Source organism: Ciona robusta, chromosome 13 (genome assembly GCF_009617815.1).
Source record: "Ciona robusta chromosome 13, ASM961781v2".
Lineage (NCBI taxonomy): Eukaryota > Metazoa > Chordata > Ascidiacea > Phlebobranchia > Cionidae > Ciona > Ciona robusta.
In genome coordinates this window covers 3,204,360-3,230,552 of record NC_143247.1, presented here as the reverse complement: position 1 = coordinate 3,230,552, position 26,193 = coordinate 3,204,360, and the positions used below count along the sequence as shown (strand labels likewise).

At 36.3% G+C, this 26,193-nt stretch overlaps 5 protein-coding genes across 8 annotated transcripts in view; 2 read left to right on the top strand and 3 right to left on the bottom strand.

Moving 5' to 3' along the window:
- The window catches only part of LOC149725856 (general transcription factor IIH subunit 4-like), a 6,620-nt gene extending 2,795 nt beyond the window's left edge, over positions 1–3,825 (bottom strand). The window contains exons 1-7 of one of the 2 annotated variants that reach the window (XM_089891366.1): positions 3,654–3,825; positions 3,385–3,489; positions 2,660–2,794; positions 1,947–2,129; positions 1,282–1,363; positions 889–996; positions 446–529 (exon numbers count right to left, since the gene is read on the bottom strand). In XM_089891366.1, the coding sequence (XP_089747492.1) occupies positions 446–529; positions 889–996; positions 1,282–1,363; positions 1,947–2,129; positions 2,660–2,794; positions 3,385–3,489; positions 3,654–3,775 (819 nt within the window). In that variant the 5' untranslated portion in view covers positions 3,776–3,825. The remainder of the gene's footprint in view (positions 1–445; positions 530–888; positions 997–1,281; positions 1,364–1,946; positions 2,130–2,659; positions 2,795–3,384; positions 3,490–3,653) is intronic. The other variant, XM_089891367.1, reaches the window with a different exon arrangement.
- LOC149725855 (Golgi pH regulator-like) lies at positions 3,823–5,545 on the bottom strand. The gene has a single exon (XM_089891365.1). It carries the CDS (start codon positions 5,543–5,545, stop codon positions 4,148–4,150), a length of 1,398 nt encoding a protein of 465 aa, XP_089747491.1. The 3' UTR covers positions 3,823–4,147.
- LOC149725852 (uncharacterized) lies at positions 3,823–26,193 on the bottom strand. Of its 3 annotated transcripts, none has more exons than XM_089891357.1 (16): positions 25,427–26,193; positions 24,962–25,105; positions 24,453–24,595; positions 23,521–23,674; positions 22,606–22,804; positions 21,938–22,071; positions 21,381–21,582; positions 20,509–20,742; positions 19,699–19,902; positions 19,046–19,207; positions 18,063–18,217; positions 17,321–17,459; positions 16,866–16,960; positions 15,313–15,539; positions 14,493–14,675; positions 3,823–13,965 (listed from the first exon to the last, which is right to left on the bottom strand). In XM_089891357.1, exons 1-16 carry the CDS (start codon positions 25,491–25,493, stop codon positions 12,787–12,789), a joined length of 3,621 nt encoding a protein of 1,206 aa, XP_089747483.1. In that variant the 5' UTR covers positions 25,494–26,193; the 3' UTR covers positions 3,823–12,786. The 3 variants fall into 3 exon arrangements, with proteins under 3 accessions (XP_089747483.1, XP_089747484.1, XP_089747486.1); XM_089891358.1 differs by lacking the exon at positions 25,427–26,193 and adding an exon at positions 25,196–25,306; XM_089891360.1 differs by lacking the exons at positions 24,962–25,105; positions 25,427–26,193 and adding an exon at positions 24,778–24,946.
- On the top strand, positions 6,261–7,013 carry LOC149725854 (small EDRK-rich factor 1-like). Its single transcript, XM_089891374.1, has one exon. The coding sequence runs from the start codon at positions 6,261–6,263 to the stop codon at positions 6,468–6,470; it is 210 nt and encodes a 69-aa protein (XP_089747500.1). The 3' UTR covers positions 6,471–7,013.
- Positions 7,024–12,356, top strand: LOC149725853 (4-trimethylaminobutyraldehyde dehydrogenase-like). Its single transcript, XM_089891364.1, has 10 exons — positions 7,024–7,213; positions 7,534–7,679; positions 8,147–8,276; positions 8,640–8,774; positions 9,176–9,372; positions 9,854–9,994; positions 10,275–10,463; positions 10,911–10,998; positions 11,309–11,447; positions 11,713–12,356. The coding sequence occupies exons 1-10, from the start codon at positions 7,024–7,026 to the stop codon at positions 11,918–11,920; spliced, it is 1,563 nt and encodes a 520-aa protein (XP_089747490.1). The 3' UTR covers positions 11,921–12,356.

Genomic DNA, 26,193 nt, shown 5'->3' with positions numbered 1-26,193 from the left:
AACTTGAATATTTTTGAAGATGGCATTTTGCATACTATTCTATATGGGTGAGCTCCTACAGCAAGGCATGCCATTAGTCAAAAAATGTGAATTGGATTGAATAACCTAAAGCCTTAATGGAGTGGCTTAAGTTTTAGCTTCAGTTTTATAAAGTTAAAAAATACTTAGTATACTATTTGATAAGGGTGAGGTTCTATAGCATAGCATGCCAGAAAACCTGCGTTTTTTGCTGGATACTAACCTTACTAACCTTTGCTGGATACTAAAATTGTTACTTGGAACCTATTTTTGATGGATACCAAAAACCTTGAGGACAAAAAGCCAAATGCTATATATACGAAAGTTTAACAGACAATCATACAGGTATTGCTCAATGTATTATATAATAGGTCCCAAGTAACAAGAATAAACATGTTATCACAGTAGTTGTTAGGATATGATTTACCTTTCTTTGCATTACAAGTCCCATCTCCCTGAAATGTTGGAGGCATATGAGAACATGGTCATCTCTCCCGTCAGTTGGTAGGTCCTGTGTGACAGGGGCTTAAGATAAGTTACAAAGAGTGTTTCTTTTTTGTACATTAAGTCACTTTGTGTTTCAATATGAGAAAAAAATATATAACAAGGCAAATATTCATAGTTGGTGCTCTGGCTCAGTTGTGAGAGCAATTGTCTTATAATGAATTAAAAACTGGGCACTACCATTGTGATTATATGTCCTTGGGCAAGACACTTAACAGCAATTACTTCAACCCAGTGGTCACTGATGGGTTGTCCAAACTGTAAACAGAAGCATGACAAAAATTAAATATTTCAACCATCTCTTGCTAGCACCAGTGAGCCTTGAACCCAGACACCTACAGTTCATACATATTAGTTAAAGTTTACCTTTCCAGGTGAAGAGAAACTGAGTTCGAAGATAAATCGAAGGATTGGAACCAAGTTCATTCCTCGCTCTCGAACCCAGTCCAAATATTCAAGGACAAAATACCAAACCTGGGATGATGGGGTAGCTTTTAGGGGTGGGAAACCAAGGGGTTTATACACGGGTGTTGCACACCATACATGGTGGCTTCATATACCTCATGCTCACTGTCAAGTTAGGATATTTTCATGTTTATCCTTGGGTTGGGAAACCAAGGGGTTTAATACACGGGTGTTCCACACCATACATGGTGGCTTCATACACCTCATGCTTACTGTCAATTTTATATACAAAAACAGCATACGAAAATTTTGGACTCTGTAAATACACTAACATTATTGCATCACAATACTTACTTGTGATGCGTTATCCAACAATAGAAATTGGAATCCCTTAGCAGTAATGATGGAGTATGATCTCCCCCCTTCACTGCCTTGCCTATATAATGAATACATTAACATTTATTTTAAGTTATAACATGGGTGTCTGTATGGGTGTCTGACTGTCTGGCTTCATACAGAGTTGTAACATAGATGGCTTTATACAGTCCAGTTTTGTGATTATGTTTTGACAAAACTTTTTGAGTGCTTATTCTTAGACTTATAACTATCCATTGGGCCCCTGGAGATTTGGTGTTAAATATTATGTGCTGTTGACATATTTTACATACTGTAAACTGAACAAAACTCTTTCACATACACTTCGAATTTGGTATCAAAATCAAAAACTTATAGCTAAATGCTACTTACCAAATATAAACTCGTATATAATAATATACAAACTTTCTGTTACTTCTGCTACCAGGCATAGTATTAACAATATATCAGTGGCTCATCTGGTATAAAAAACGTATAGTGTATTCCCAACGTTTCATCTGTCGTACGACGAGACTTCGTTCCCTGATGAAGTCTCGCCATATGGCAGACGAAACGTTGGAAATACACTACGTTTTTATACCAGATGAGCCACTGATATATTGTTTATATACAAACTTATACATGAGCAGTAGCAAGATACTTACTTCATCAATCCAGCTTGGTTAATCAGGTCTTTGATGTCTTGGCTTATGGTTGAGTTCGTTTCTGATCCAACTAAGTAATGCAATAACATCTCCCATCTTTCACTTGCGTATTTATCCAAGCTATCAATGTCTTTACCATGTTTATCAGGACCAAGGTGTGCGGTGCTTGACCATGGCTCCCCACTAGAGGATAGAAGAGGAATTAAATGTAGCTTGTTCATGGTTGCTGTAACTCATTGGTCCGTTAGAATAAATCTAAATTGTCAGCAATACATTATATTATAACTTAACGGGCACAAGGTGTATAAAACAGAATGCTTTGTTAAAACGACTGTCGTTTTCCCATCATCAACATGCGAGGATAAATAAGTTACATATGTGGTAACTTGTAAGCAGGCATGAGGTGTATGAAACAGAACACCCGTGTTATAATGACTGTTGCCCCGCCATGCAAGGATAAATAAGTTACATTATTCATGCCCACTGTCGAGCTGTTAAAGGTATGGTTGGCTTTTTTAACACCAAGCTCCTAACCCTATTACTGTGTATGGTGTCTATCAAAATAAACACTCAGTACATATGTATAATAAATGAAGAACTTGGTAATTTACCAATGAAAGTCACTTTAACACTAAGTATCTAATCAGTCTAAATCATAATACAGTGTATAGTATCAAGCAAAATAAGCCCATCAAGCCTATATAGAAACTTACCCGCCAACTAGTGCTTTTTGTAGATTTCTTCTAAATATTAAGCTCATAATAAACGCAGTTGAAGCTGAACCTTGTAGATTACTCTCCATCCAAACCCGTAAGCTGCACATGGATTTCACAGCTTCATTGTGGTCTCTGGTGGTTAAGTTTTTTATCAGTTTGTCATACTTAAAGGTATAATCAGGACCAAGAGGGAAAGTTATATTAGGGGCTAGGGCTATACTTTTAAAATGCAGGGGAGGTAGGGATAGTTAGATATCATTTGTATGAAACAAACTTAACTTTTAATGCAAATGTTTACTAATTATTGCAGTATAAAAATTTAATAAGCGTGTCCACCCTGCCACCCCAGGTTTGGCGTCATTAAATTAGTTAAAACCAGGTTTAAAGTTAGATTTTTTATTGCACATAAAGGCAGTAGTTTTATACACCTCATGCTCTCTGTCGAGTTAGGATACTTTGATGTTTATCCTCGGGGTGGAAAACCAAGGGGTTTAATACACAGGTGTTGCACACTATACATGGTGGCTTCATACACCTCATGCTCACTGTCCAGTTATAACATGGGTGTCTTTTTATACACCAGACACACATGGTGTATTTATACACCTCATGCTCACTGTCGAGTTATAACATGGGTGTCTTCTTATACACCAGACACACATGGTGTATTCGTACACCTCATACCCACTGTCAATGTCAATGTTTATATTCAATATACTTACTGCTTAGCATTCACTTTCACCCAAGCAGACACAGCAGCTTTAGATATAGGTTGTTCCACGAACAATATTCGCATAATATAATACTTGGCTAGCTCTGGGAGCTCCCTAAAGTGAGAGGGAATAGGATTGATTTATTGCGAGTACGATAAATAAAAATTTAAGTGCAACATAAAAAATGGTTCTCAAGGTTAGGATGAAATATCTAAATAGTATTCATGGGTACAAATCTAAAGCTTTAATATACAAACATAGAGTTATAAAATACTTACCTAAATACAGCCATACAAGTTGCAGGGTGTTCATATAATGAGTCCAGTATTGCAGGTGGTAAACTACATAGGTATTCATGCAAACCTAACCGTTTTAACTTCACCGTTTGCAATCTCTCCATGCTTATATAACTATGTTGATGTAACTAACTTAAGGTACCAGGGTTCATCTAGCAGTAAAATATGGCAATAATTTATCAGTTAGCGCAAAATGGCAAATAAAGTAAAATATTTCAAAATTTGTCATGAACTGTAATGACTGTTATGGACAAAATATTTTAGTAAATTATAATGCACATGTTTTGAGTGCGGTCTATTAATATTTGAAATACAATTTATAAAGATTTACTGGTTTTAAATTTATCTAACTATGGTTAATATAATATTACACTATACTAACATTAATCTGTGACATCACTATTGCGTTTATGCATCACCAAAACTCTAGTGTGGAACGAGAAAAAAATCAACTGAAAATCGAACCAGATTTTTAACTAAGTAAATGCACTGGATAAATGCAGCTCTCTGACAGTGTGTTTTTCAGGTGCTTGTTTATGAGCAAGATATAAGAAGCCAATGCTGCTTAAAGCACTGACAAGGAATATAACATCAAACCAGCGATGGTAGAACTGGAATTGTAATTCGCCCAGAACTTCTGTTATAATTGTCCTATAAGACTCGGGCATATTCATTCTCATCAGTAGAACAGATGACACGAAGTACATTCCCATTATTTGTGCAAGACCCATCACTATGATATTAGATGACTTGCTGCTAGAAATCGCATAGAAGAACTTGGTAAGTGTGATCAACAACCCCCTTATTGATGTCACAATCATAACTCCAATTAAAATGAAAGAAACATGTTGAGACCAAAACACGACATCAAACTGGAAGCCGAGATAATGGACTAGAATCTCAATTCCTTTCGTTACCGGGTCTTTTTTCCCCACCCTGTTGAACACGATATTAATTGTGCACATGAAGATTTTCCACATACAGTACAGTGAGAAAAAGTAGCCAAGAATGTTAAAGTATCTTCCTTTTAATGTCTTTGAGTATTGTATCCTCTCCTTGGTAGCATGCAAGTCCACAGTCTCAAGAAACAACTGCCTGCTCAATTCTTCATGAGTTTTAACATCTTGTTGAAGCTGTGTGATGTTTTCACTTGACACAGGTAGCTGTGTAGTAGCAGCGCTTCGAAACCTTGCCCATATACCACTTCTAACATCTGCATCACGATTTGCCGAGTTCATTTGCTGAGCGACTGAAATTCTCTTCTTCTTATTAACAATGAGTTCGCACGTTTGAAGCAGCTTTTTTTCCATTGTATGTATATCGTCGTCGGTTACATGGCGTAAGAAATAGGAGGAGTAAGTATACGGGCAATTAACGGCACCAAAGCCTGACAATAGAGCCATAACTGTCACTCCAATGACACCGACTCTGCTTATAACTTGTTCAATTGATAATATTCCATGTTGGGCGCTGAGAATTGGAAAAGGGTCCCCAATTTTCCAGAAGAAATAAATGAAAAGCATCCATATAATTCCTCCTGCTATTAGCCTGTACTTTTGTAGCAGTCGTATATTGCTAACTACAAAGTAGGCAATACAGAAAGGCACCAAAAACACAACAACAAACAGCATACTATACAAGTTTAACTTCCAGTGGAAAAACCTTGAGCTCAAATTAAGCAGGCCCACGATTTCAAATATAATAAGTTCAAACATGGTACAGGAAAGGGCAAAAGTTAGTGAGAAAATAACCTGTACAGTTCTGTGGTGACATTCATAGTCTTTGAACAGTTGCCAGATAAAGAAGACCCATCCAAATCCAAAGAATAATATTTGTGTGGAAAACATGACCACAGAATCGAATAGAAAACCCATGTTTTATGTATACAGATTCAATTCGCTACACCATGCTACAATCTATAAAAAAAAATTGCACTAAATTTTGACTATTATACCTTAAAAGTACATATCACGTAACTTTCCTGGTACACTGGAAGCTTATATTAACAATTCCGGCATCAAATAACGTCTATAAAGTACAAACTTAACGCAAACCAGCTAAACAGAGATACTAATACAAACGTGTACAAGCAAAATACTCCCCGATATTATTTAAATATAAGATTTCTATCGCGCGTGTGAAAATCCTTTTTTTTTGGGCAGGGGAACTCCCTACAAACTAAAAGCGATTTCGTTAACTACGTGTTATGTAATTAGATTCAACTTTTTAAGTGGTTAAATACCGTTATAATAAGTTTTAAACTCTAAGTATAGTTCATAAAGTGTAACTACATAATTTTAAACCGATTTTGTGCATTCGACTACATTACAAATACGCCTATTTTATTTTTTCGTTCACGTTATTTTTCTTAATTATATTTGGCTTTTAAGTTGGTTTAGTAACGTTTGTATACGCTTTTAACGGTATGTTAGCATTTAGTACGACTTAAAAATTAAACTACTTACTTTAAGACTGTTTTTGTCCGTTTGATTAGTTTTTAATTACATTTATTTCATTCAGAAGTGAAACCTTAATTTATATCAAAAGTTTTTATTCCAAACTTCTTGTAAGTGGTTTAAACCAATCAGGATGACTCGTGGAAACCAGAGAGAACTCGCCAGAGCCAAAAACTTGAAGAAACAACAAGAATTAGCGAAGGGCAAAAGTAAAGAGAGCGGGGCGTCTAAAACAAAGCGCATGGAAAGAGACGCTGATATTATGAGGCAAAAACAACAAGCTAAACAAGCAAGCAAAGAGGCCGCAGCCAGTGGTGGTGGAGCTTCTACAAGTAAAAAATAAATGGAAGGATATCAACTGATTTTCTCACAGAACTTTGTCAACTGTATAAAAATATGGACTTTTAAATTTGTTGACTTGGTTATTGTGTGGTGGTAAACAAAGTCATTTAGGTTTATTAATTATATAAATTGAAATTTTTACAACCGTTTTACATGTATAAAATAGAGGACAATGTTTTGCTCATAAAATAGATTGGACTTTATTAGATAAGTGTTGGAGTTTGGCCTTGTACGATTATTGGGTCAATAATTATTTGGTCTTCTAAAGTGTTTTAGTTTTTTAAAATATTAATTCTGCTTTTGCGTTTGTTTGTCCATGCAATGTAACACAATGCCTGCTCCATATCTGTGTATGTATATCTATTGAAGCAAATGATGTTTAAATGTAAATTATTTTTGGCTGTTTTGGTGTATATATAAAACGTTAATTTTATTTCAACGTTTTGTCCGCCGTTCTGCAATTCATGCTTAAACATGTTAATATTTTACTTTAATTAGTAAGCCTTACAAATTAATTGTAAATAAATTTCTTCATAGAAGCAAAGTTAGGTAAAATGTTGTCATTTCGATTGCAACAACTTCGTTTGTTAGCTTGTAATAGTTTAAATAAGTCACATAGAAACATTATACGGAGTGTGGCAAGTGGCACCTACAATGTGACAACCCCACTCAACTTTATTGGCGGACAAAGAGTCGAAACAGAAGAATCTTTGTCAATAATTGATGTCATTGAACCGGCAACAGGTAAATTACTGATATACCTAAAAACAAAGTAGAAAAGCTAACCCTAAAAACAATCGCCCACAAAGTTACATAATATGGCAACTAGTAGCATGTGCAAGGTGTATGAAACAGAACACTGGTGTTATAACCACTGCCCCGCCACTCAAATATAAGTTACATACATGGTAACTTGTAAGCGGACAAGAGTTGTATGAAACAAAACAGTAGATTGAGTATATATATATTGATATATATGAAGTTGGATATATATATATAGTAAAAGTAGAGTGGGTATTTATATATGGTGTATAGCAAGTTGTAACATAACCATTGTAACACAGGAAAAGTAATGTGCCAGATGCACGAATGTGGAGCTACTGACGTAAACAACGCAGTTAATGCTGCAAAACAAGCTCAACTTGAATGGGGAAAACTATCAGGGTTCGAAAGAGGGAAAATATTGTCAAAGTCTTCTGTTTTACTAAAGGTATTAACAATGTTATATTTAATATTGCATAAACTATATGTTTGTGTTTTATCCGTAAGCGTGAAATAACGACTGTTGCTATTTTCAAAGAGTACAGTTTTACTTAAAATATTAACAGACTATGTTTATCGAATAAGTTTGTACTTCTGTTTACCATAAAGTGTTATAATAACTGTCATTTACCTTTACCTTATGTTTTTTTATGCATACCCAATACACCAATACAGCAAACTATATCTACAACTATTGTGTTACTTCCCCTAACAAACATAATGTAAATAATCAGTTAGTGGCTCATCTAGTTTAAAAAGTATTTCATTTTTGATGTTTTGTTTGCTTTAAAACATCCGAAATAGCCAGAGTCCTAAAGAAACATCCAAAATACATTACAATTTAATTGCAGATGAGCCACCGAATGAATATATACATCTATACCAAACCCCAATATACAAACATTGTATTTCTAGCAAAAGCAAGAAGAGATTGCTAGAATGGAGGTCTACGATACAGGGAAGCCAATACAAGAAGCGAGAGTTGATGTTCAAACTGCTATCGATTCTATTGAGTATTTCAGTGGAATTGCTTCAACTCTGTGTGGTGAGTGTTTGGTTGGAACCTTACTGTTAAGAATATACAGATGATAAGTTGTTTAACATTTAACTTAATTTTAAAGTGTGTATATGTTTGTATATATGTTTTTTTAAGGTATGTCAACCATGCATACTGAATGCTAAATATTTATATATTTGGTTGCTCCACTTTTCACAGCTGTATATATATGTTTACTGTAAAGTAAACAACATGTATCAACCAGACAAAAGCAACTATTTAAAGTTATACTAAACTGAAAGTATCTCATATCCATTTGGGGTTGCATTTTGTTTATCCATGTTTAACTTTTAACGACTGTCGTTTTGATGTTAATTTCGTTTTCTGCGATCTAAATCCTATCACCAACAGGCCAGCACTTTTCGTTGCCTAACGGGTCGTTCGGCTACACACGACGTGAGCCACTAGGTGTCGTAGCAGCGATAGGAGCGTGGAATTACCCGATACAAATCGCTGCGTGGAAAGCCGCACCTGCACTCGCAACTGGTGGGTTGGTGGTAATGCCATTTCCTTTATTTAAACCATAGTATGAATGAGTGAATGCATTCTATTCTATGTGGGTTAGATCGCACAGCGTGGCACTTCATGGGTCCTAGGACTTGCCGGAGTATAAATAAATGTAAGATTGCGTGTGATGGGACAAGTTCCAAGGCAGTGTAGTCACTCAAAAACATAGGGAACCTCATTGAAAAATATGGTGAATCTAATATACTTTGCCTCTGCTTGTTTGTATAGACACCTAACAACAGGGTAAACTCTGTATAAGGTATAAAACTGTAGTACTGAACATATGATATCACCCCTGTTTCAAAAAACTAGGATAACATGTCACCATATGCACCCTTAAATTTAAGCTTATGTTTATCCGGATCATCCCTACTTTCCAGGCAATGCAGTTGTATGCAAGCCATCACAATTCACCCCTTTGACTGCAGTTGCGTTAGCTGAAGTATTTATAGAAGGGGGACTACCCTCGGGACTTTTTAATGTGGTACAGGGGGCTGGGGAGACGGGGAACCACCTAACACGACACCCAGATGTCGCGAAAGTTACTTTTACTGGAAGTATTGAAACTGGAAGTAAGGTATGGTGGGTTAAAAACTTTAGTTTCATTATAATAACTTTTTGTCTAAAGATACCTATTGGCAAATCTGTTCTTAGACAAGACACTTAGCAGATATACACCTGGGTGTTGGGTGAACTCTGACCTAAATCTCGTGTACCTCACTGTAGGACCTCTCCCATATAGAATAGAATGTACATTTACAATGTTGGGGTAATGGGCCAACTCTGTTCTAAATCCCAGGTCCCATGCCGTGCCTCACTGTAGGACTTCACCCATATAGAACAGAATGTGCATATACATTATTGGGGTAATGGGCCAACTCTGGTCTAAATCCCAAGTCCCATGGTATGTCTCACTATAGGACCTCACCCATATAGAATAGAATGTGCATATACAATGTTGGGGTAATGGGCCAACTCTGTTCTAAATCCCAAGTCCCATGCCGTGCCTCACTGTAGGCCCTCACCCATATAGAATAAACTTAATGTTATTGTTCCAGGTCATGCAGAATTGTGCCGCAGACATAAGACATGTCACACTTGAGCTTGGAGGAAAATCTCCATTGATATTGTTTGGAGATTGTGACATCACTAATGCTGTCAATGGAGCATTGATGGCAAACTTTTTGTCACAAGGACAGGTTGTTTATGTTTAAAAGTATAGATTTTACAAGTGTTTATATAGGTTAGGCTGTATGGTCTTTGGGCAATTGCTTAAACCTAGTGGTCACTTATGGTTGTCTAAATTATTAGTCTAACATTTAAACAAACACCTTTGAAGTTGTGTACAGGGTAACTTGAAAGTGGACACGGGGTGTATGAAACAGAACATCCGTGTTATAACAACTGTCGTTGCCCAGTCATGCAAAGGGTAAATAAGTTACATCCATTTATTCATAGTAAAACAACTCTCACTTCTAGGTATGCTCCAATGGCACACGTGTGTTCATCCAAGATGATATCTATGACGAAGTAGTAACAATGCTAGTGGAGAGAACACTTGGGATCAAACATGGCGACCCACATCATGAACATACAAAGATGGGAGCAATGATGAATGAAGAACACGCACACAAAGTCATGGGGTTTATTGAGAGGGCTAAGAAGGAGGTATGATGGGTTAGAGATAAATGAATCAACATAAGTAATTTTTCTTGGGTGGAATACCGGAATGTATTTAAGTTGTGTACCTTTGCATGAAGAGCAATGACAGTTATTATAAGTAAACACATGTGTTTTGTTTCATACAACTCGTGCCCGCTTAAACAGTTACCACACATGCAACTTATTTACCCTTCTCTAATGGGGCAATGGCAGACATTATAACACGGGCATTCTGTTTCATATACTTTATGCTCGCTTTCAAAAAGTTTACTGAAACAGTGTTTTAATAGTTGTAACACACTTAAACCAAGATTGCTATAAATTGAATTGCTTTGTCTTCTGAAATAACTTTAGTTCTTAGAAATTTTGCCCAGACAAATTATGCGCAAGTAGGTTTTACTATACATAGTGTCTTTGGTTAATTCCAGTGTAAATATAACGTGTTTTGAACAGGGAGCTGAAGTATTATGTGGTGGGGAACTTGTGCAAATGGAAGATCCAGTGTTGCGAGGTGGAAGTTATATTTCCCCATGTATTATTAGTAAGTATATGCTCTACTTTTTACTAGGAAACACTGGGAAATGAATGAACATAATTCATTTACCTTCACATGTCAGGAAAACAACAGTCGTTATAACACAAGCGTCTTGTTTCATACACCTTGTGCCTGCTTACAAATTACCACATTATACAAACTGGTGTGAGGTAGCATTGAAACTGAGATTTAAGCCACAGTTGGTCTATTGCCCCAACACCCAAATTGCTACTTAAGTAATCTTATTAATAATGACCACATTGCCAAAGTCATACATATGCCAAGTCCTAACCATATAACATGTATCTTAATACAGGACCAAGTGATAGTATGGAAATATCCAGAGAGGAATTGTTTGGGCCAGTAATGAACGTTTATTCGTTCAAAACTGAAGATGAAGTTATTCAAAGAGCAAATGACTCAAAGTATGGGCTGGCTTCTGGGGTTTTTACCAAGTAAGTTGTCTAATTTTATAATGGGGGTTAAAGTGTATGGATATACACCGTGTGTGACTGGTGTATTCATGTACCTTATGGTCACTGGCCAGTTATAACATGGTACACTATGTACTGTTATAAATGGGTGTCTTCCTAGTTCCTATACACCTCATGCTCACAGACAAGTTATAACATGGTTGTCTTATACACCTCATGCTCAATGCCAATTTATAAATAAGCCTAATCTTACCAAACTTACTTTTATCTCCATCTATTTCCACAGAGACATACAGCGAGCCCACAGAGTTGCGGCATCAATGCAAGCAGGTAGTTGTTACATCAACAACTATAATATCTTCCCAATAGAAATGCCATTTGGTGGTTATAAAAAGTCTGGTCTGGGAAGAGAGAATGGAACAGTTACTGTTGATTATTTCACACAACTGAAAACAGTTTATGTTGAAATGAATGATGTTGAATGTTCTTTATGATTAAACAATCGCAATCATTCTAAATCTCCTTTAAAAGTATATTGCAGTCATATCAAAATTACCTAAGCTGCCAAATCTACACTATTGTACTAAGATGCCATGGAATAATATTATAACTTATAATATTGGAGGGCCAAAAATGGCACACAAAAAGCCCCATACCTAAATTGTAACTTGTTTTTGCATTATAATACTTGATTTACAGTTTTACACGTTTAAAACACATTGTGCTCTTTTGAACAGTTCTTTGGTGCTGTTTTCTGTGAAAAAATATGAATATATTACTACTTTTACACCATACAGCTTATATTAATGCTAAAAAATGAAAATAAATTGCTAATCTAGAAACAAACACTGTGCTTTATAAACATGCGAGTAAAAATACAACCATTTATTCTGTGCTCAGTGCAATGTTAATAAACACACCCATGCAGTATATCGTGTTAAACAAAATCCATGAAAATTCAAGTGCAGACACATAGTTGTTAGACATAGGAAACCTCATTGATTAATGTGGTGAGTGCAATATACTTTGGCCCTGCTTGTGTGTATAGACACCTAACAGCAGGGTAAAATCTAGGGTGACATTGTTAAAATACAGTTACACTTTTAGTAGTCAAACATAGGGAACCTCATTGATTAATGTGGTGAATGCAATATACTTTGGCTCTGCTTGTGTGTATCGACACCTAACAGCAGGGTCATAGTGTTTAAAACTAGGGTGCTCTAATGTATAATGTCACCCCTGCTTTAAAATTAGCCTAGCATGTACCACAAGCACCCATATCGTTACATATATATAGTATTTTCAACTAAACTTCATAAATTAATCTATTCGTACATAATAGTACATATGTTGTTGTTGATCACTGACTTTGTGGAACCTCTTCATACAATAATCCATCTCTTTCGTTCTGAGGTCTTATAAATGTCCATGTGGGCGTGCCGTGGCACTTATTGCATGGTTTGTGTGGTGTTATTGTTTCTCTAGTGGCATCTAGAGGTGTTTGAACTAAAAGTTTCCCGGTGATTATCATATCGTGCATGTAGCTCATGCACCATTGCATTTCAGCGGGGTTCCCGCTGAATGAGGTCTCTAAACATTTTAGTAATGAGGTGTATTGCAAGTTGAATTGATAGTTGTGTAAATGAGCATCTGTCCCTGGTTTGTACATGGTTGTAGTGGGGTTCTTTATAATTGGCCATACACCATCTTCATAAAAAGCTATTTCATCCCCTGCAAAGCAGAACGCTTCATCACTCTTGAGTTTGTTTGGACAGTTGAAAAGTGTGAGGTTCAAGCATGATATCCCACTGTCAACCGATGGTCTTTTCATTTGAACCAACGTCCGACCTTGTACAATCTCCATGAACTTCACATAATGAGAAGTCTGGAGTGACAGAGATCCACCAGGCTTGGCTGACTTGAAGGGTGAACATGGACTTCCCCCTTCACCCTGATAAATGATCTCAACAACCCCTTGAATGGCAGACTTAAGATCAGTGATGGGGAAAAGAGGAGAGACAAGATCTGATGCTGGCGGAAAAGAATCTCGCTCAACTCTCTTGATCTTAAAACTTGTTTGTCTTTCGTTGAGGACCAGTTCTTCTTTTGACATCTCAGTGTTCCAAAAAGCAATTTCTTCCTCTAATTTACTTTTCTTCACGGGATTATACCAATACGACATATTCAACTGTTTAATTGGATCGCCTACAAATATAGTTCCAGGCCCAATATTGTTTAACCCATCAATTTTAGCGCATGACTCCAGAGAAACAGTAAGAAATAGAATCTCTAAATATAAAGCACCAACTGAATTAACAGGATCCTTAGTGTTAAGTGTCAATTTCTTTGCCTTTCCCATTATAGTGCGCCACTTCTCTAGAAGTTGTAACTTTTCCGTGGCATCTAAAGTTTCGTGGTTGTCACTGACATCTTGATATTGTGCTTCATATTCTTTGATCAGCTGGTCCATGTTGGCTGTAAATTGGTCACCAGAGGCAGTAGGGAGCATCTTCCATAAACCAACTATTTCAAATAAATCCTAAAATAAACAAAGAATATAAACATTCATATTGACTTCTAAGCCAACTGTGGCCTTCCATTCTATTCTATGTGGATAAGGTCCGACATGGTAGCACGCCATGTGTCCTGGGTTTCAGGCCAGGATTGGCCCATTTTGTGAGCCTAATCACTTGTCTACAGACATGATGCATTGTAGAACTTAACTTATATAGAACTGAAAACATAGTCAATGAGATAAAGCAGCAGCATATGCTTTAACAAGTTATGTGCTATACGCCATTACATTACTACTAACAAGTTATGTGTTATATGCCATCGGATTACTACTCCCAAGGTATCAAACTCCCAAAGCAAATATATAACACTTAGAAAATAGTTAACTTATGCTCCTTTTCTATTCCATAGACAAATGTAAAACACAAAGAAAAACCTCTATATTCAAAGTCTATTTTACAGTCTGTACATTCATATAAAACACACATAAATACCTCTATGCCTATTTTAAAGTTAAGACCAATTAACAAACAAAATACACCAACAGCCCACCTTACGAAACGCTGCAGAAGAAGGGACTTCAATCTTCATATAAATATCCTTAAGAAGTCCAATAGAAAACTTTTGAAGGCCAACTTCTAGCTCAGGGGCGACTTGGAAGAACTTACCAAAAGCCAGCTGAGATGGGTACACAGGGATTCTCTCCAAGTCTACAAGCTTCACTGTTCCACCTATCTGGAAATTAAAAATATTTGTTTTGTACTTTTCATTATATATCTGAAAAGTATAAATATTTGTTTTGATTTTTTCATTATTTATATAAAACTTTAAAAGGTATAAATAACAGTAATTGCTCTCATTTGATTTGTTTTAAAAGTTATCTATGTAAATTATAAAACAAATGTAACCAATTTTTTCAGGGTAACAGGGCAACCATATATATTAGAAGACAGGTGGTATGACAATTTAGACAACCCACAAGAAACCACTAGGTTGGAGCAATTACTGTTAAGTGTCTTGACAAAGGTCACAGACATGTTTACAATGGTAGCAACGTTAAGCCTTGAATCTATAACCTCTGGGCTAGAGGCATACTTGCTCACCACTAGGCAGAAGAACTGTAGGTATTAGGTGTTGGTATTTTACTAATTCTTGGCCTCCTAATGATCTGGTATTTTGTAAACGTAACCAACAAAAACCAAGACCAACCACTGATGGTAACTGAGAAATATATTTCGCTTAAATGGCATCGTCAGTCTCTATTTAATAGAAAGTCTCCTTAGTCTCCTAGACAGGATTTGAACCCAGTACCCTTGTATACAGATTGTGCAACCATTAACCTATGTTTGTATCTAGTTAAGCATCAACTTACTGAGTTAAGAAAGTTTGCGGCAAGTGACATATGAAGCATCTCTTCAGTGTAGATTGATTTGAGGACATTAGCTACTTTAAGATTCCTTGCATATTCAGTTTGTAAACTTAACCATGCAGTGAAATATGGGGGGATTGTGGTTAGCTCAAGGAACACAGCTTTTTGTAGAAGAAGCTTCAATGTTTTGAGGTTGGAGTCAAAATGTTGGCAAGTATTGTATAATGCATCTGAAATGAAACAGTTTGTAATGGTTTATTTATCTATCTCATGCTCACACCAGACACACATGGTGTATTCATACACCCCATGCTCACTGTTGAGTTATAACATGGGTGTCTTCTAATACACCAGATACACATGCTCACTGTCAAGTTATAACATGGGTGTCTTCTTATACACCAGACACACATGGTGTATTCATACACCTCATGCTCACTGTTGAGTTATAACATGGGTGTCTTCTTATACACCAGACACACATGGTGTATTCATACACCTCATGCTCACTGTTGAGTTATAACATAGGTGTCTTCTTATACACCAGACACACATGGTGTATTCATACATCTCATGCTCACTGTTGAGTTATAACATGGGTGTCTTCTTATACACCAGACACACATGGTGTATTCATACACCTCATACTCACTGTTGAGTTATAACATAGGTGTCTTCTTATACACCAGACACACATGGTGTATTCATACACCACATGCTCACTGTCAAATTATAACATGGGTGTCTTCTTATACACCAGACACACATGGTGTATTCATACACCCCATGCTCACTGTTGAGTTATAACATGGGTGTCTTCTAATACACCAGATACACATGCTCACTGTCAAGTTATAACATGGATGTCTTCTTATACACCAGACACACATGGTGTATTCATACACCTCATACTCACTGTTGAGTTATAACATGGGTGTCTTCTTATACACCAGACACACATGGTGTATTCATACACCTCATACTCACTGTTGAGTTATAACATAGGTGTCTTCTTATACACCAGACACACATGGTGTATTCATACACCTCATACTCACTGTTGAGTTATAACATAGGTGTCTTCTTATACACCAGACACACATGGTGTATTCATACACCACATGCTCACTGTCAAATTATAACATGGGTGTCTTCTTATACACCAGACACACATGGTGTATTCATACACCCCATGCTCACTGTTGAGTTATAACATGGGTGTCTTCTAATACACCAGATACACATGCTCACTGTCAAGTTATAACATGGGTGTCTTCTTATACACCGGACACACATGGTGTATTCATACACCTCATACTCACTGTTGAGTTATAACATAGGTGTTTTCTTTTACAGCAGACATATTCATACACCTCATGCTCACTGTCTATTTATACCATAAATCAGGTAACATATACTTCTATATAATGTGCGTTAAGGTTCTAGAGTTCTAAACCATCAGATCCAAGATATAACCAAGTGTTGGCTCATTACACCAACACACAGGGTACTACTACATGGACCTCACTAGATTTTAAGGCCCACTGCCTACATACCTTCAGTTTCATTGCCATACTTCATTCCACATTGCATCCAGTTCCAGATTAATTTCTGCTTACTCAGCGATAAATCACGTGAAGCTGGCATGTATCTGTCATAATCATGCGTTGTTATGTAACAAGCAACATTATTCGACAACAAGTAGGAAGTAACATTATAAAAGATTGCAACTTAATAAAATGAATGAAACTTATTTATCCTTGTAGGGGGGCAACGAGTCATTATAACACGGGTGTTTACACACCACGTGCCAGTTTATGAATTACCACATACGTAACTTTGTGGGTGATTGTTATTATTTTTATAAATAAATGGAACTTTTTTAAGCCTGAAGACAAATTATCTGTTTAGATTGTTTCATACATGTCATGACCTCTTACATATTACTACATATGTAACATTGTTGTTGTTGTTAATGCATTGTTAACCACAATAATGATCATTACCCTACCTTGCGTTATCAAAATCCCTCTCAAACATTGAGATTTGTAACATCTTAAAATTTCTCCGCACTTCATCATATGATCGAAGGTTAATAATCTTATTCTTCCACATGATTGGGTAAAGGTTGTAATAACGATGAAATATCTCTGGAAATAAAATCATGTTGCTTGGATACTGGGTTCAAGTCTTGTCTAGGGTGCTAAGTATTGCTAAAATACAAACAGTGTCTAAAGAAGTGGTTCTTTTTGGTATGCTTTACCCTTTTAACAAAGATGCTTATCAGATTTACCCCCAGTATGTAATATGGCACTGATTTATTAAAAAGCGAAAACAACTAATTACATCAGTTATAATTAATGCAACGGATAGGCTTGCATTTCGCTTGTGTTTAACGTCTGGTTTTGGCAATGAATTGTTTAATGTCTGATAAAGTACTGGCACAATTTTTCTGTCCCGTCAACTGATGTGGATTTCAATTGGTAGCTAAATTTACCCCAGTTTAAGAAATGCTGGTTTAAAGTAATATGTTGACAAAATCTATCACCATGGCTTAGTGGTTAGGCACATGTATTATAACCATAAGATACCGGGTTCAATGCTGGATACTGATAAGTGTGTGTGCCTTTGGGAAAGACACCTAATTGACATTGCTTCAACCCAGTGATCACTAATGGATTGCATACGTCAACAATATTAAAATACAACCATTGAAAATCTGTACATCTAATCATAATTGTGACCATACATACCTCTTACATCCATCCAGGTTGGACAAACAATCTCCTCTGTCTGGTCATAGACACGTATGAGCCCATAATGGTGGGGACTATATAGTTTTACATTCACATTCTTAGGGGTTTCTGATTTAACTATGTAACTATATTCTACCCCTGATATCTTGACTCTGAAAAAAATGAATGTCGGTCAAATACAACTTATATTCTGTATGGGTGAGGTTCTTGTTAAGAACAAGAGAATTAGGCCACAGTTGGCCCATTACCCTTACAAAATACAACCTATATAAACACCTGTAAAATTTGGTGCAACCCATTCAAAGTTATTGTTTTGTTGACACTTTGTAAAACTAGTTGTCAAAAATACTGAAGTGTCGGCCAAATACAACTGAACTTATATAAACACCTGTGAAAAGTGCTGCAACCAATTTAAGGTTATAGTTTTGTTGACACATTGAAAACTAGTTGTCAAAAATACTGAAATGTCGGTCAAATACAACTTAACTTATATAAACACCTGTGAAAAGTGCTGCAACCCATTCAAAGTTATTGTTTTGTTGACACTTTGTAAAACTAGTTGTCAAAAATACTGAAGTGTCGGTCAAATACAACTTAACTTATATAAACACCTGTGAAAAGTGCTGCAACCAATTTAAGGTTATAGTTTTGTTGACACATTGAAAACTAGTTGTCAAAAATACTGAAGTGTCGGTCAAATACAACTTAACTTATATAAACACCTGTGAAAAGTGGTGCAACCAATTTAAGGTTATAGTTTTGTTGACACATTGAAAACTAGTTGTCAAAAATACTGAAGTGTCGGTCAAATACAACTTAACTTATATAAACACCCATGGAAAGTGGTGCAACCACGTTAAAGTTATTGTTTTGTTGACATAAAATGCACTTACTTAAACACCTGTAAAAATATATAAATGTTGCCACCAAGATAATACATTGTGACATATTTTTTCAAACACATAACAAGTATATCTTACTTTAATATGATTCCCATAACATACAATTGGCCATCAATTCCACAACTTCTTGGTGAATTGGGATTTTTCACAGCAGTTACATTATGTATAATCCTACCAGAATAGTCAGTGTAGCGAGATAGGGGTTGAACCAAAATAACATCGGTAGGAACCGACAGCTTCCTGTTGGCACAAAGTTAAATGATTGAACTTGCATATTCTTATGTAGCGGGGCAATGCCAGTCGCAATAACACGGGTGTTCTGTATCATACACCTCGTGCGGGCTTACGTGTTACCTTGTATGTAACTTATTTATCCTCATGTGACAGGGCAACGACAGTTGTTTTTTGTTATAACACGATGTTTTGTTTCATACACTTCGTGCCCGCTTACAAGTTAAAAGTTACCACATATGTAACTTGGTGGTTATATATATTACTTTTAAGGTTATGTTTTCATTTTTATATAATGGATGGCTGACAGTTTAGTGACCACTGGGTTGGAGCGATTGCCGTTAAGTGTATTACCCAAAGATACACACGCCCACAATGGTAGCAGTGACAAGCCTAGAACCCATAAACTTCGAGCCAGCAGCAGGGGCGCCAACTATTTTGCTACAGAATACCAAATAACCATACAGAATAACCATAATAAACAACAGAATAACTCGTACATGCTACAGTTTCTGTCACAATCTGACAAGCCACTTTGTTCAGCAGGAAAATATTCCATTTCTGCATTCACGAGGGGTTTGTTATATCTTGATGCATACGAGACATATTGCTTGGATTGTCCAACATTTAGTCGCATTGACATTTGGTTGGACATACTAAATTGCACACCCTGGAAGTTCTCTTCTTTTAATAAACTGTAAGTCCTGCAATAAACATACCATCTATTTATTTATTTGTTTATCAATTTTGTTTATCATAAATTAGAGCCGTAAAAACACCAAGTAGCCCAACCGCCGCCATCTTGTTTCCAAAAACGGGCAAAAGCGGTGACTTTCGCAATAAATTTAAACGAACTTCTTAGGTTTTGTTTGCGATTTCCTTCTGTGGGAGGGAGTAAATAGCTTATATTTACTTTATCAAACATTATCAATAGATTGGACCACTCGGCGTTTCTATGGCTTATAAACAGTAGCAAAGATCAAATAAACTAACAAAAAAAAATTACCCCGTTATAGATAACCATAAAATCACCGCAAAAAGCACAATATAAAATTAAGCTTTTTGCAATTATAATAAGCTGTGTATGTACAACTTATCTTTTCTTTTATTTACATATTAATTAAATTGACTAAATAACTAAACATGTGTTAATTGATGCTTTTATTTGACATTTTACTCAAGTAATTTTTACAAGCAGTGTGTATATAACATATCTACTTTTGTTATAACTCCCTTCTTTTTATTGTATTAATTAATTTGATCTTTTCTACTGTATTCCAAGAAATAAAAACAATATGTTATATACTTACCCGTTACTGTGCTCTTTAACCACATTTAACTCCTGGTACTTAAGTATTTCCATTTCTCCCCATGATAAATGAGAAATATCCACGTCAACTATTCCACCGTATTTAAAATACCAATCCATGTTTGTCCCAAAGTATTTGGAAGATAAGTCGCCATTGCGCGTGATTAAGTAGTACGGGACCGAACCAATGTATATTATACGACTGTGGTAATGGGGTAGGTATAGGAATGGAAACCTGTGATGTAGGTTACAGTTAATAATAGGTTAGTGGTTTCACGTGTTAATGTTAAGTACTGAGTATTTGAATAATTCTAACTTATTTATCCTTGTTTATTGGGGCAGTAAAAGTCGTTATAACACGGGTGTTCTGTTTCATACACTTAATGCTCACTTACAAGTTACCACGTATGTAACTTATTTATCCTCACATGGCGGGGCAGCAACAGTCGTTATAACACAGGTGTTCTGTTTCATACACTTGTGATTGGGTATGCGTTACCAGTTTACCACTTCCGTTAAAGTGTCTTGCCCAAGAATAGTTATAAAAGTAGCAGTGTCTAGTCTTTTACCCACCATCTCTAGGCTTAAGCAAACGTGCTAACTACAGACTACAGCTTATCGGCACCTAGAGTCTAGTCTATTGTACAGTTGTCACTAATGGGTTGTCCAAATTATCAGATATTAGACATGTAAACTGGCAGGACATGTAAACTATTAGACTTGTAAACTGGCAGGACATGTAAACTATTAGACTTGTAAACTGGCAGGAGGTGTTAAACCTGTGTAAAAAATGACTTTCGTTTTCCGGCCGAGGATAAAGTAAGTTACATTCACACTCATATGATAGTTCAACAAGCATTGTTAGAATCGTACCTGGAACGTAGTCTAACAGCCAGATCTAAGTGTCTTGGAATCATATCTCCATCTTTTGTGCTTTTTAACCCAGAGGAGAAGTCTATTGTTATAACTTTATGTTTGTAATGCACAAAAAAAGGAGCTGGTAGCTTTCTTGTGGCGGGTCGAACCAATAAGCGACCGGCTGTCACTTCAATCGGATCATCAAGTGAAGTAAGACCTTGTAAAAAATCACAAAGTTACATGCGGTAATGTTTTCAGCTGAAATTAACTTACGAGTTGGTTGTTTTGTAAGACATAAATCTCCCGAAAAAATAATCACTCACAAAGTTACATATGTGGTAACTTGTAAGTTGGCATGGGGTGTTTAAAACAGAGCACTTGTGTTATAATGACTGTTTCCACGCTACAATGCTTAAAATAATCACTTACAAAGTTATATACACGGTAACTCCTAAGTAAGCATGAGGTGTAGAAAACAGGACACCTGTGTTATAATGACTGTCATTGCTCCAACACATAAGGATAATAAGTTACATTCATTACAAACGTTTATATACTCATAGCAATCGTACCTACAGTTCCAGTAACCCGAGTCTTTAGCGTGTACATGTTGTATCTATCAATGTTGTATACAAGCGACAAGACACTTCGGTTTTTAAACAATTCCTGGTACAATGAACTCTCCCATTTAATGCTATGTATTTTCCTGTAAATAGAACATTATTAAACAAGAAAAAAAATTATAATAACATTATATTAAATGTAGCTTCACCCCACCCAAAAGAAAATATTATTAAACAAGAAAAGAAGTTACAATACAAATGGAATAGAGCTTCACCCCATCGACTGGGAGAGCTTTCAGCATTCACCAACGCCTAACTTGATTTGAGCTTAGTGGCGAGGCAATGCACTTGTTATAACATGTATGTCCTGTTTCATACACCTCGTGCTTGCTTACAAATTACAACATATCTAACTTTGTGGGTGAATGGTTTTGAATTAACGTAATCTATTTAACTTCACAGGAAAACGACAGTTGTTATAACGTGGCTGTTCATACACCTCGTGCCAGCTTACGAGTCGCAACATAATGGCAGGACAACGACAGTTGTTATAACACGGGTGTTCTGTTTCATACACCTCGTGCCAGCTTACGAGTTACCACATATGTAACTTTGTAGGTGATTAAAGTTTTTACCATTTTGTTTTTTTTTTAAATTAATGATTAAACAAATCTTACGATTTAAACTTTCCAAGTCCACCATGTGCGTAACCATAAGCCTTTTTGTCAACTTTATCTGTCCTTGTGTCTTCTAACCATGCAGAAGCACCTTCAACTTTGCCTTTAAATACACCAGGTATTTCAACCCCCAGACCCCACACTTCACATGAAACTTGCCAATCTATGTCAATGTCCGACAGCTGTCCACGAGTTGTCTCTGTGGTATTTTGAAAATTGAATAATGTGAATATTAATTTACTTTGACTAATATGAAGCTTCCTGGGTGTTTGGTAAGAGCCAACTCTGATATAAATCCAAGGTTACATAGTATGGCTCACTGTAGGACCTCGTCCTCACCCATATAGAATAGAATGTGCATATACAATGTTGGGGTAATTGGTCAACTCTGGCCTAAATCCCAGGTCCCACGGCATGCCTCACTGTAGGACCTCGCCCGTATAGAATATAATGTGCATATACAATGTTGGAGTAGGGAACTCTGGCATTAATACCGGGTCCTTGACAAGAACATCACCCTCTTAGAATAGAATCAATTTATCTCATATTTAAAGTATGTATGGTGAAAGTACATGGTGCCGGGTGTAAAGGGGCATTTTACAATCAACATTATATAACTTAATTATTCTTGTGTGTTGGGGCAACGACAGTCATTATAACATGAGTGCTATGTACCATACACCTCGTGCCCGCTTACGCTTACAAGTTACCATGTATGTAACTTATTTACCCTTGCATGGCAGGGAAAAGACAGTCATTATAACACGGGTGTTCTGTTTCATACACCTCGTGCCCGCTTAAAAATTACCAAGTATGTAACTTTGTAGGTGATTAATTTGGAATGAGGGGGATCTTTTTTAATATATAGCTTACAAAACAGACAACTCATAAGTGAATTCCAGCTGAAAACATTACCTTTAAATGGCGACCCAATCAAATCAAGCTTGGTTTTACAGGATCCTGGTCCAGTACAAATTGATTTGACCGTAGTGTTGACAAAGTAGACATGTCCGGTCCCAACAGTGTTCCAATTATTCAAGGAGAATTTATACCGAACAAACGTTGAGTTCTGTAAGGTATATGTTTAGGCAAAAGTTAAATGATATTATTGGTCTAATTGCTTATAAGCAGCATATCCAATTCAGTATCTGTAATTGTGTGATAGTACACCAATATATAAATGTTCATATGATGGGACTTGCATCCTACTCTGTCTTTATGTACGTCGTAGTTTAACATTCTACATATGTAGGAGTCAGTAGGACATTGATTCAAGGCTTATCGCCGATACTGTTTTAGAAATCTGCCTTGTAAGTGTCTTTTTAAGCTCTTGTAAGAAGGAACGAGGTGTATGAAACAGAACACTCATGTTTGATTATGTCACTGTTCCGTCACACCAAGATAAATAACTGTTACTGTCCCGTCACACCAGGATAAATAAGTCACATTTATTCATCCATTTAATTTAGGCAAAGGCCATATTTTGACAAAGAATGTTAAGCAGCACCTTAATGCCATGTTGCTTTTCCACAACATGCGTATAAAGATAAATAAGTTCCATTAATTCTATTTAAACACCCTAAAAATCCTCTGCCCCTTCAATGCCATGTTACTTTATCGCATTGGCATTGCTCCAACCCAGTCGTCACTAATGGGTCGTCAAATTTATCAGTCACACATAAAAAAAATCCAAAAAATTAATCACCCACAAAGTAAAATACTTGGCGCCTGTGTTATATGGACTGTATTTTTTCGGCTATGAGAGAATAAAGTAAGTTATATTCATTCATTACATGTTACTTTACCACAACTTATGTATTTAACAAAGTTACACATTTTCTACTTACTTTCTTTTCCAACAATACGTTCGTGGGATGTATATACTGATCTGAGAAGGCTGAGTTTTGGTAACTACAGCGATCATTGTTTACAGTGTTAGGGTCGAGTATCATTGTACCGCTGAAATTTATCCGGGGCCAGGTCAAGTAACCTGCATAGTTACGAAGGTTTTCGTGTAAATGGTAGACTGATGATGCCATTTAGGCGAAATATATATATTTTTGATTTTTTACACATATAAACAATTGGTTGGACTTGATTTTTGTATGTTACATTTTTATAGCACCAGATCTTTCCTGAACAGAGAAGGCCAGAATAATTGTTTCAGCATACCTGTATTGTATCTACTGTTGCTACAATACCCCAAAAACTATTACCCACAAAGTTCCATACGTGGTAACTCGTAAGCGGATACATGATGTATATAAAACAGAACACCAATGTAATAACAGTTGTCATTGCTCCACCACACGGGGATAAAGCCAGTTACATTTACATTCATATTTACGTGGCTTACTTGGGCAAAATTCTGGAAAACATGGTTTGGTTTCGACTGTTTGGTTGCAGTTTATTCCTGAACATTTCCAACGACGGGTGGCAACCCCCGAACCACATGTCACACTGCATGATGACCACGTGCTCCAACTGTCCAATGAGCTTGCTGCAATTAAATTCAAATAAATAAGCGGCATTTTCAGAATTTCAATTATTAAAATAGACATGCAAAATGCACTATACAGTAGTGACTAACTTAAAATAGCTGACAACATTAGGTCCAGCAAAATAAGAGAACAGCAGTGCAGGCAGAAACACATAACTCACACTTGTAATACCTCCTGTATCCGTCATACGCGGTAACTCATAAGCGACCAGGGGATGTGAATAATAGAATACCCGTGTTTTAACCACTATCGTTGCCCACCATGGCCCATAAGAGGATTAATACAATTTATATTCACAAATACATTATACATACACTTACATGATTGTACCGCTGAAATAACGACTCCAAACGCAAAAACTATATCAAGCAAATAGCTAGAATTCATAACAGCAACGTGTCCAAATATCTATTAAAGAAAAACGATGCTCAGCAAAGGGGTTATAAAACAATTGCTTTCTGGTTCACTTCCATCGCCAGAAATTCGCATTGTCTATCAATAAGTACTAAGAATCTCACTGGAATGGGACGTTTAAACGTCATTACATTTCCTTTTATTCCATGCAAGTGCTGCTGTTTCTACATCCTAAAGTCGACTCTGTAACATATTATCCAGAAACTCTGACTCATAAACGAATATGCTGTCAATAAGGAACTGGTGATAGTGATACAGCTCCTGGTAATGGCTAAACCACTTGCATAACATATTGAATACGTGCTGCGGTAGCTTAGAGTGTCTCATGTAGGCAGGCTTTTGCTAATAAGGAAGGGGGAATTGTTGCACAAGTTCCGTGAAGTTAGGTTGAATTATTTCCTGACTTGTGTGTAACCAAATATTCAATAAGCATATTCTGAATCCCAGGCGCAATGGTTAGTGCGCCTGCTCATAAAGGTGGTAAATTCAAACCCGTCCATGCTAGCGTTGTGAGTGTTTATGTCCACTTAACGTGTATTGGTGTAACACAGTGCACTAATGAGTTGTCTAAATTGTCAGACATACTGGTTGCTTTGCATTTCCAAAGTTAAATGATATTTTGCAGCATGATCTTTGTAACCCCTGCATTGGATGCAACAAAATATTATCTGAA

What these genes read in the sequence shown, in the direction of transcription:
- LOC149725855 (XM_089891365.1), bottom strand. Translation starts at nt 5,545, where the DNA reads ATGGGTTTTCTATTCGATTCTGTGGTCATGTTTTCCACACAAATATTA.
- LOC149725854 (XM_089891374.1), top strand. Translation starts at nt 6,261, where the DNA reads ATGACTCGTGGAAACCAGAGAGAACTCGCCAGAGCCAAAAACTTGAAG.
- LOC149725853 (XM_089891364.1), top strand. Translation starts at nt 7,024, where the DNA reads ATGTTGTCATTTCGATTGCAACAACTTCGTTTGTTAGCTTGTAATAGT. An exon ending in AATTGCTTCAACTCTGTGTG is followed by an intron (nt 8,277 to 8,639) that starts GTGAGTGTTTGG and finishes TATCACCAACAG; the next exon opens with GCCAGCACTTTTCGTTGCCT. An exon ending in CGCACCTGCACTCGCAACTG is followed by an intron (nt 8,775 to 9,175) that starts GTGGGTTGGTGG and finishes CCTACTTTCCAG; the next exon opens with GCAATGCAGTTGTATGCAAG.
- LOC149725852 (XM_089891357.1), bottom strand. Translation starts at nt 25,493, where the DNA reads ATGAATTCTAGCTATTTGCTTGATATAGTTTTTGCGTTTGGAGTCGTT. An exon ending in GTTAAAGAGCACAGTAACGG is followed by an intron (nt 19,903 to 20,508) that starts GTAAGTATATAA and finishes TGTTTATTGCAG; the next exon opens with GACTTACAGTTTATTAAAAG. An exon ending in CTTCTGCAGCGTTTCGTAAG is followed by an intron (nt 13,966 to 14,492) that starts GTGGGCTGTTGG and finishes TGTTTATTTTAG; the next exon opens with GATTTATTTGAAATAGTTGG.